The 10645-nt window shown below is 56.2% G+C and overlaps 1 protein-coding gene across 1 annotated transcript; it reads right to left on the bottom strand.

Annotated features, from left to right (window-relative positions):
* Positions 1 to 42: 42 nt before the first annotated feature.
* Scn1b (sodium voltage-gated channel beta subunit 1) lies at positions 43 to 9230 on the bottom strand. The gene is made up of 6 exons (XM_052761926.1): positions 9078 to 9230; positions 7463 to 7629; positions 5952 to 6192; positions 1200 to 1341; positions 744 to 815; positions 43 to 659 (listed from the first exon to the last, which is right to left on the bottom strand). The coding sequence occupies exons 1-5, from the start codon at positions 9115 to 9117 to the stop codon at positions 749 to 751; spliced, it is 657 nt and encodes a 218-aa protein (XP_052617886.1). The 5' UTR covers positions 9118 to 9230; the 3' UTR covers positions 43 to 659; positions 744 to 748.
* Between the last annotated feature and the right edge of the window lie 1415 nt (positions 9231 to 10645).

Raw genomic sequence — 10645 nt, 5'->3', positions numbered from 1 at the left:
GGGCTGAGGCGGAGCGGAGGATGCTAATGAGAGAATAGAGACTCGAGTCCAAGAATCTTTATTTCATGAACAAAAACTACTTCTGTAAAGAGAGAGGAGGCCGAAGGGGCCCTTCCCAAGAGACCACAATTGAAGGCTGGTGAGAGAGGGCGGGTGGGCCAGGGCTAGGAGGTGTCACAGAGAGGGAACCCCAGGTCCAGCCGGAGGAAGCGGAGGGGAGATGAGGCCCAGCACCCCCTGCCCACGACTGTCCCTGTCCCGGCCCCCACTCTTGACCCCCTCAAGCAGGGCTGGGGCCGGCTGGCCTGGCAGTGCGTGTGGGAAGTGGCCTATGTGCAAATCAGCAAAAAGAAGGGGGCGGGGCCTGCCCCCTCGCCTCACCGCCCCCTCCCCCAAACAGGCAGCAAAAGCAGGGTGGGGCGGCCATATTGCTTCACCCATCATGCATGGCGGTGGGAGGGTGGGCGGGAGGCGGTGGGTGAGGTGGGATCAGTCCCTGCCCGCTCCCACCCAGGTGGCTCCTCTGCAGGCCTGTGAGGTGGGGAGGCCGATGGGCTGACTCCTATTGCCGCGGGGAGGGTCCCCATCAGGGGCTGATCCCCACTGCCGGGAGAGGGTACCCGTCAGGGCTGGTTCTTCCTTGAGGTGAAGCCCAGGGCCTGCGGGGTAAGAAGTGGAGACTTGGAGACCCAGTCCCCGAACCCTCCTGGCCGGCGATGCCCAGACCGGTCCACCAGCCTTACCGGCGCTATTCAGCCACCTGGACGCCTGTACAGTTCTCTTTGCTCTCGGATGTAATGGCCAGGTATTCCGAGCTGTTCAGGGAAAGGCAAGGCACACCGTGACCCCTGGGCCCAAGCCTGAACAGAATGGGGTAGCTGAGTCCCCGCCTCAGGCATGCAGGGCTCCTGAGACTGGGGAGAGCCATGGGCTGGGCTGAGCTCCCTCCCGCATGAGTCTGAAGGGGAGGCCTCTCTGTAACTACAGGGCACCTCTGCGACATTCAGGAAGCCGTGGAGGCAACCAGAAGACTTGGGTTCGAATCCTGGCTTTGCTACCTGGCAGAGGTGTGAGCCTCACATTCTCTGGGCTTCCGTTTTCCTCACCTGCAGCCGACTACTCTGTTCGCTCTGACACAGATGCTCTGAGCGACAGCCGGCCCCCGGGCGGCCCGAGCCCCCCGCAGCAGCCCCACTCACGCGTTCTCTTGGGCGGCGGCCTCAGTGGCGGCAGCTATCTTCTTGTAGCAGTACACCATCTCCGCCACCAGCCATATGGTCAACACCACAATCAGCACGTACATCATGATCTCCGACACAATGGACGCCATGTCTCTGTTGGCTGCAGGGGCCGGGCAGGGTTTAAGGAGGCGGCAGAGGCTCCAGCTCAAGGAGACACAACAGCCGCAGAGTGTGAACCGCCTGCTGTGTAAACACAGGCAGGTGCGCAACCTCTCCGGGCCTGGGCCGCAGACAAGGTCACTCCCGGGGTTGGTTCCTAGAGTTACTCTGACAGTGGCAAGGTGCTAGGATGAGCCTAGGGATCGCTGTCAACTTGCCTCCCCGCGGCATTTGTGACATTTAGGAGGGTGCACAGGCTGTGCTGACAGTCTGTAACTCTGCAAATCGAAAGCCTTGGGGTCACTCTGCCAGCTGTGTGACCTTGGAAACGTGACTAAGCCTCTCTGAACCTCTGTTACCTCCAACAGCAAAAAACAAACAAAAGACCAGTTTCTCAGGACAGTTTCAGCCTGTCAATGACTCTCAGCAGGCGTTATTACTGTTGTAATTGTGGCCACTCTGGGTCTGTTGTTGGGGTTTGAACTGGCTTTGCTTTTTTTTTCCCCTTTGAGACTGGGTATCTCTGTGTAGCCCTGGATGTCCTGGAACTAGCTCTGTAGATCAAGCTGGCCTCGAACTCACAGAGAGCCACCTGCCTCTGCCTCCTGAGTGTTGGGATTAAAGGTGTGTGCCACCACCATCTGGCTTTGGCTTTGCTTTTTATTAGCTGTGCAACCTCAGGCAAATGACTCCCCCTCTCTGAGCCCCAGTGCCCCTCTGTCAGATGAGGACAAAACCACTCAGAGTTGCTGGGCAGAGGCAACAGAAGAACACAGAGCATGGCAGCCAGCATTGCTCAGCACTGGCTGCTTTTGGGAAAGCCTCCCCGCTTTCTGCAGCGCTGGCCTGCCTCTCCTTTCATGGGGCCTAAATTTAAACTGTAAAGGGAGCGTGTCCAGCCAGGGGACTGGAAAGGAAGGACACCTTGGCACATGTCCTCAGCCGGATTTGGCTGGTGTCCACCCTACATCCCTGGCCCCCTTGGTAGCCCGGATCTCGTTCCCCCGCCCCACACCCCACCCCTGCTGGCCCGTGAGGTCTTCCTCTCCTGTGAGCCTTGTGCTTGCCACTCTGCCTGGACAATGTTGCTGTTTCTGGGTCAGAGGAAGGGAGGGCAGGGTGCAGGGCTGGATGCTCCCTCATTTGTTCATTTGTTCGTTCATTCATTCATTCATCAGCCATTACGCATGTCATGAGTGACCCCTCTCCACCTGACTCTGTGCTAAATTCTCTTCGTTTGAGACAAGGACTCCCTATGTAGCCTAAGCTGGCCTCAAACTCACAACCCTCCTGCCTCTACATTCCAAATGCTGAGAGTTAAGGCATGCCACAAGCACATTCCATTGGGTTGTCTTTTCTGTCTACAGCCCATTTTCCAGAGAAGGACTCCAAGGCCCAGAGACAGCTCAGTGCTGAGCCAAAGATGCACAGCCAAGATGGGCTCAGAGCTAGGGCTGGACTCCAAGCTAACTGTTCAGAGTGCACTGTCGCTGTCCTGTGGCCAAGGCGAGCCTCATAACAGCTAATGAATACCCAGGCCATCCTCTCCAAGCCATGGGGCATCTCAGGAGGAGGAACTGAGGTGTCCTCACTTTACAGATGAGTTGAGGCCAAGGGAGAGGCCATCGAGTCCCACAGAAGGGCAGTGGCTCCTTCTGGGTGGCTCTTTGAACACCCCCACCTTTCCTGAGGACCGAAGCCAGGCAGAGCCTTAAACATGCTGGGCGAGAGCTCTACCACTGAGCCACATCCCTTTTTTCATTTTGTGATGGAGTGCTGCCATGTTCCCCAGGCTAGCCTTGAACTCTCTCTACAGCCCAGGGTCCTATCTCAGCCTCAGCGGGGATGACAGGCCAGGGACTCCACACCAGGCCTTTGCCTTCTTAAGACAACAGCAGCCCTTCTGTGGGCCAGAGTCCTCAGCAGCCTTAGACACTGTGGGGTTCAGATTCCCCTACGTGTATTACTACCGTCTCCTGCGGTGCCCAGCTGCATCCTGCCACCTTCCACAGCCGTCCCGGGAGGGGCCTCCTGAGCCCTTCATTCATCACTCTGCTTTTGCATGTGATTCCATGTGTGTTTAGGGGCTACCAGTGGGCGACACCAGGAACCCCGTGAGACAGAGAGTGAGAACAACAAGCAGACCTGGTGGGGTCGGGTGGGATGGCTCACATCTCTAGGCTCCTTGCACCTGGGCGGCTGAGGGGGTCGGGTGGGATGGCTCACATCTCTAGCCTCCCGGCACCTGGGCGGCTGAGGCAGAAGTCTCAAACCAGCCTGAGCTGCAGAGGGAGAGGCTGAATCAAAAAGCCCAGAGCAGGTGCTCAGTGAGGAGTGCTTGCCTGGCATGCAGAGAGCCTGGGGTTTGTGCCCAAGCACTCAATACAATGGGCAAAGTGGCACATACCTGTAATCCTAGCATGTGGGAGGTAAAGGAAGGAGAATCGGGAGTTCAAGGTCATCCTTGGCTATATAGCAAGTTGGACATTATATTACCCTGGGTAACATTAGACCTTGTCTTTAAAAGCCCCAAAAGAATATAAATAAAAAATGAAACATTAAAAAAACAAAAACAAAATCACCATAGCCAGTTGCCCATGGTGGCGCCCGCCTTTAATTGTAGCACTCAGGAGGCAGAGGCAGGCAGAGCTCTGAGTTTGAGGCCAGTCTGATCTACAGAGTGAGTTCCAGGACAGCCAGAGTTACACAGAGAAAACCTGTGTCTGGGAAAACAAAACAACACACATTAGTTTTTCAGGTGTGGTGACTCACACCTATAATCCCAGCACTAGGGAGGCTGAGGTAGGAGAGTTTGAGTGGGAATGTGAATCTGAGGTTAGCCTGGGCTACATAATGGATAATGTGTCTCAAAATAAACATGTAAGTAAGTAAATACCAAAAATAATACAGTAATACTATGGCCCTGAGATGCTCAGCAGGTTCAGGCACTAGCCACCAAGCCTATGACCTGACTTTGATCCTCAGGGTCCATGTGGTGGGAGGAGAGAACTGACTCCCACAAGTTGGCCTCTGACCTCCACATGTGCACCGTGGCATGCACATGCCAGACGCCTCTCAGACCAAAGAAATAAAAATATAATAAAAATTTAAAGCGGCAGTCCTGTGCTTAAATGGCAAGCAGAAAATGCTAGAACATGCTAGATTCTTCTGTAAACACGAGCTCAGCAGAAAGGGCTCTGTGTTCTGAGGACAGTGGCCAGGGCAGGCTTCAGGAGTTACAACAGGGCGGAGAACGCGGATGAAAATCGAGCTTTACAGTGGTAGTGCCCTGAGCAAGGGCCCGCGGGAGACGGAGACTAACGGCACCCTCCAGCTCCCCTCAGAAGCCGGGGCTTGTGAGGCCTGGTTTTGGGGTGGCCTGAGCTCCACTGAAGCCCGCTCTTGCAGGCAAACTCCACTTTGTGTGCCCCCCGCCCCCCACACACCCAGCCTGGTGACGTCCCCATGCCTCCCTCAGATGCGCCTCTCACTTGCCTTCTGTACCACTTTGATGAGAAACACAAAAAAGCTAATTATAAAAAGGATCCTGCAGGCTCTGGCTGATGGTGCATGGATGCACGTGAGACACTGTCTGGGGCTGGGGGCTGTTAACCCAGGCAGGGCTGGGTTCCGATCCACGACCCAGGCAGGTGACTCGGTTGCAGGATCTCATCTCCCTGAGCCTGGGCCTTTGGGTCCACAAAACAGGGGTGGTGAAGCCCCTCCCTCAGATGCTGGTGGGAGAGTCCAGCGGGGACTTTTTAAGAAGCCAGAAGGTCAAGGCACCAGGTTGGAAAATATGAAGTGCTACCGCTCCCTAGGGACCCACTTCCCATAGTCCTTCACTGCCTCCAGGCTTGGAATAGCTCCCTGACTTTCTAAGACAATAGGACACGGGGACTCTGGAAAATTCCAACTGATGCTAATCAGAAGATGGTCTACCTTGGAACAGTGGAACACATCTTTAATCTCCCCACTTGAGAGGCAGAGGCAGGCAGATCTCTGTGAGTTCGAGGTCAGCCTGGTCTATAGAGCTAGTTCCAGGACAGCCAGGGCTACACAGAGAAACCCTGTCTCAAAACCCACCTCCTCAAAAAAAAAAGAAAAAAAAAAAGGAGTTGGAGGGTATCCTGGGCTACAAAGCAAAACCCTGCCTCAAAACTAAAAAATAAGATGGTTTGAGGAAGAGGTCCAAGGCAGCTGAAAGTAAAATGCTGGGTGCATTCAGAAACACCACAGGCCTCTGCTATTCCCATTGCGGTCCCCCAAAAGGTCCAAGGCCCACCGCTGTGTGGCCTCACCTGAGAGACACTCCAAGCCACATACAATATTCTCTCTGGTCCCTGGGGACTATCCTGGGTCTCAGAGATAGAAAGACACCTGTCACAGGTCACACAGTGTGAGTGCAGCCTGGTGCACACTATTTGTGAGGGGAAAGGCCTACTCTGACCTCCCATGGGCTGAAGTGCTGAAGATTCCAGAGCCAGAAAGGGGGTGTTCTTCCCCCTAGGGCTGCGGGCTGTTGGCTGGTCTCTGTGCGGCACCAGCCTGTCCCTTCTTTCCATCTGTCCCTCCATCTGGCTTGCCGGAGGGTGACAAGGCTCGACTCACCCTTGTCCACCACCTCCAGGTGGATCTTCTTGACGACGCTGGTGTTGTGCTCGTAACTATCAAAGAAGAGGAGACGGTAGACGTGGCATTCGTAGTCGCCAGAGTGGTTGTAGGTGACGTTGGTGATGAAGATGGACAGGTCCTGCAGGTCCTTGGTGCCCCTGCTACCGTTCCACACCACACGGCCCTCAAAGCGTTCATCTTCCTCCAGCTGCAGCACCTCGTTCTCATAGCGTAGGATCTTGGGGCGGTTAGTGATGAGTGGGGTGTATAAGTCACTGTCTGGGCCTGTCTTCCACAAGTGACGTCCAAGACGTCCCCCAGTCTGACCCTCCCAAAGACAAATGATGCATGTATGGGAGCAACATCTTTTTTTTTTTTTTTTTTTTTTTTTTTTTTGTGATTCTAGCATTGTAACCTTTGAACATGCTAGGCAGGGGCTCTACCACTGAGACACGCCCCCAGCCCCTTACTGTTGAATTTTTGGCAAGAGCTCTATTGCTAAGCCCTGCCCCCAGCTCCTTATTGGTGGGTTTCAGGCAAGTGCTCTCTCATTGAGCTATGTCCCCAGCCCAAGCTCAGACATCTTGACTTTGGGCAGTGAGGAATCAAGGAGGTTGAGATCTCACCTTGGACCATAGCAGCTTCTGACTGTCCTAGCCCCGAGACACATATACACACACACTTCCACAGTCTGAAGCTCTGCCTGGCCTCTGCAGCCCCTTTCTCTACTTACTTCTCAGCCACCAGTCTCCATCGGGCACAGCCTCCCTCTCCTACCACATACACATTTCAAAATATACATACTGTGTAAAGCTTTGCTCTTTGATTTTGCTCTCTGACCTGCCCAAGACATTTTTGCTGGCGCCACATAATTCCAGTGACATTTTTTCACTACCCACCATATGCCAGCTGCATCAGCTCATTCAGCCTTCACACAGACCTAGTGGGTTGAAGCCAGTGAGATATGGCTTAGCAGGTAAAGGTTCTTGTCACCACACTGATAGCCTGAGTTCCAGCCTTGGAACCCATGTGGTAGAATACGAGTGGACTTCTGCAAGTTGTACTCTGATGTCCATACACATGCCATGGCGTGCACACACACACACACACACACACACACACACACACACACACACACACACAAATGTGATTTAAAAAAAATATGAGGCAGAGACCACGGCCCCTCACTGTTACAGGACCCATGCTCAGTGACTTGCCTAAGGTGATCAGCAGTCTGTGGTGAGTAGAGATTTAAATCCAGGCCACCCATCATATCCACATCTTCATCATTAGTAAAGCACTCACACAAGCTAAGTGCATGCCCGTAATCCCAGAAGCTGAGGCAGGAGGATTGCCAAGAGTTAGAGCCCAGACTGAGCTACTTAGCAACACCCTGTCTCAATAGCACTAAAAGCAATACTGAAAAGCAAGCAAGCAAACAACCTTGAGATCCAGCACTGTGGGCTCCATCTCCCGGATGCCAGCCCAGTCCAGGCACCCACACACACCTTGACAAATTCCTCTGTCCCCTTCTGGCGGAAGGTCCACTCCGTGAAGGTCTCGGCGCTGGTCTCACTGCGACGCTTACAGGAGATGCACAGGATTTTGAAGGTCTTCCCATACACGGCCTCAGTCTCGGAGTCCACCTCCACGCAGCCCCCCCAGGCTGAGGACACTGTGCACACAGCGGGATCCAGTCAGCGAGGCACCTGCCACTCTAGGCAACAGCGCACTGGCTGTCCCATGGAAAGCATCTGTCTTCTTTTCAGCATTTTCACAAATACTGGATGCCAAGCTGCTCCCCGATTCTCACTGTGTGACCTTGACAAGTCACCCATCTTCTGGGAGCCTCAGTTTCCCCCACCCTTACCCCCTCTTCCCTTCCTCTGCCTGTTAGCTAGAAGAAATTGTATCTTTGTTCCTAGTAGTTGCTAGGTAGAATATGCACTCCGGAGGCCCCAGGAAACAGGATGTCCTTGTGGGGAGCAACTCTACCGAAGTGCCCTGGTCCCCAGAAGGCCAACAGCCTTCTAGGCAGTAGCTCTAGCTTTCCATGTCACTCCCACCATGGAACTGGTCTGCAGAACCAGCCATGGGTTGAGGGGTGGGAAGGCTGGTTGAGGGGGGCTCACTCCAGCCCTGCCGTCTTCTCCCTCTAGCCTCTGCAATCCACCCCCTCTCCATCTCCACCACCCGGCCCTGTCTCCTCTTCCCCAGACTCCCTCACGTCAAGGCCTTCACCTCAAGTTAAAAGTTCTTTTCTGCCTCAGGGTCTTTGCTGCATCACTGGGTTCCTGGCCCTCGGGTCCTTCCTTCACCTGCCACTCTCACCTCCACCTCTCACTAGCTGATGAAGTCATGACTCCGACTCCAGCTCTGGGTCTCTCCCTTGTCCCCCAGTCTCCTGATCTCTTAGTCCTCAGGGCTTCTGGTGTTCACCTTCCCTGCTGCCCACTCTCCCCCATATTTATTTCTTCTAGGGGTGTCTGAAGGCCCCAGCATCGACGTGTCCCTCACTCTGTCTTCCCATCATTGTAGGTCTCACCATTACTATTACTGTTACTGTTTTAAACTCCATCTGGCAGGCATTCTGTCCCTGGGGCTGCCTCTCTATCTCCATCCCCTCCCGGTCTCTCCAGATCTTTCCACCTCTCTCAAGTTTCTCTGTCCCTGGCTCCGACTCTTAACTCTCTCGCTCCAATGTCCCTGTCTGCCTCAGTCTCTCGGTTTATTTCCACGTCCAGGGCATACCTGGAGTCTTCCCTTGGTATCCATCCCTCCGGGTTTGTCTCTCCGGGCCCCAGTCCCCGGGTGCCGCCTTCCCCCACCCCTCACGCGGCTGTGGGTGTCACATTGCAGCCTGCGGGGCTCTGCGAGCAGCTGACTCCGCGTCTCCTCGCCCCCGGCCCGGCGCCCGCAGACCCACCTGCGTGCCAAGTGCCCCCCACTCCGCCCCGCCCGGAGAATCCCCTGCAGCTCCAAGATCCTCCCGTGTCGTCCGCGGTCCCGCGACCCGAGCGACCTCGCACCGCGCACAACTTCCCAGGCAGAGACTTGGCGAGCTCCTGGGCGGGCGGGGGGCATCCCGAGCGCAGATGGCGCGTGTCCCCCAGCAACACTCACCCAGCGCCGCGCCCACCACGAGGGCCAGCAGCGTCCCCATGGCCGCGCAGGGCGGCGGGTGCGCAGAGCGCGGCGACAGGCGATGGGGCCCGGAGGAGACTGGCCCGGGCGCGGGCGCGGCAGCTGCGGCTGGGGGGGCGCGCCCCCCCGCTCCGGTTACCGCCGGGGGCCCAGCCCCGGGGCCCGGAGAGCGGGCATCCCCGCCGCGCGGCGGGAGGCTCGGGATGCTGCGTGCGCTCGCGCCACAGGGCGCATCCAGGCTGCGGCGACCCCTGCCTGGCTCCGGACGCAGCTCGGGAGCTCGCTGTCGGGCTCCGGGCTCTGGGGCGCGGACCAAGGGCTCCTGCGCACTGCAGCGGCGGCCCGGGAGGGAGGAGGGAGCCGGAGGAGGGAGGAGGGAGCGGGAGGGGGCGGGATGAATCACCGCGGGGGGAGGGCGCGGCCGCCCAGCCTTTGCCGCAGCGGCCCGGGAGGCGCCCGGGCACCAGCCTCTCCGGTGGCTCCGCGGCTTCTGCGCACCCGATGAGTGGCCTGGGTCACTCCGACTTCGCCAGACTCTTTGGGGTCGAGGGACCCTTTCCTCTTCCTCTTCCGAGAAAGGTCATCTCCAGACCCCCAAGAGGACTTGGAGGACAGTTTGGGGGACCAGTTTTCTTCTTCCTAATTATGGAGGTCAACCTTATAGAGTTCTCGAGGAGATGGGGCTGGGACATCCGAGGGACCTACTTCTGACATCTGAGATCCCTCAGACTGGAGGTCACTGAGCCAGAACCTAAGAGGGCATGAAGGGGTGAAGGGGTCAGGCTAGGGATATATAGAAACCTCCAAACTTACCCAAGCCGAAAGGGTACCTTTGCATCCCCCCCACTCTGGGGGTCGGAGGTGCCGGGTTTCAAAAGGGCCATTCCCGCGATCCCCCGCTGCGACTCTGACGTCATCTTCTCAGCTCTCCTCCCACTCTACCGTCCACCGGTTCCCCCCACCCCCAGCGCACCAGCTCATCACTGCTTCAGGGCTTTTGCCCTACTTCCTGCCTGGCCACCCCCCACCCCACCCCGGCCCACTGTCCCTAGGTAATGGAAGGACTCGCTGTCTGTTCTAAAGCCCAGGGCTCCAATGTCACCTTCACAGTATTTTCTGTGCCCATTTTGAGTAATTTGCCTCCCTCCGTACTTACTGGGCCATCTTGGTTCATATTTACTTTGTGAGAACAGTTGTTAGTACCTAACATTATGGGGGTTTGTTTTGGTTCTTATTACATTTTATTTACTCTGTGCGTGTGAGATCACACACCCATACCAAGGCACACATGTGAAGGTCAGAGGACACCTCGGGGGAGCTGGTCCTTGTCTTTACTATGTGGGTCCTGTGTGTTGAACTTAGGTCATCAGGCCTCCCGGCTAGCACCCTTAACTGCTAAGCCTTTTTCACCAGCCCCTCCCCCCTTTTTTTAATAGCAAGGCTCTCACTATGTAGCCCAGGCTAGCTTCTACCCGGTGGTCCTCCTGCTTCAGTGTGCACCACCACACCGTGTTTGTGTTCTTTTATGACTAGTCTGTTTGCTGCCT

The sequence above is a fragment of the Peromyscus californicus genome, unplaced genomic scaffold (assembly GCF_007827085.1).
Source record: "Peromyscus californicus insignis strain IS unplaced genomic scaffold, ASM782708v3 Scaffold_4__1_contigs__length_199733344, whole genome shotgun sequence".
NCBI lineage: Eukaryota > Metazoa > Chordata > Mammalia > Rodentia > Cricetidae > Peromyscus > Peromyscus californicus.
Note: the sequence above shows the minus strand (reverse complement) of the source record. Positions and strands in the feature narration are given on the sequence as shown.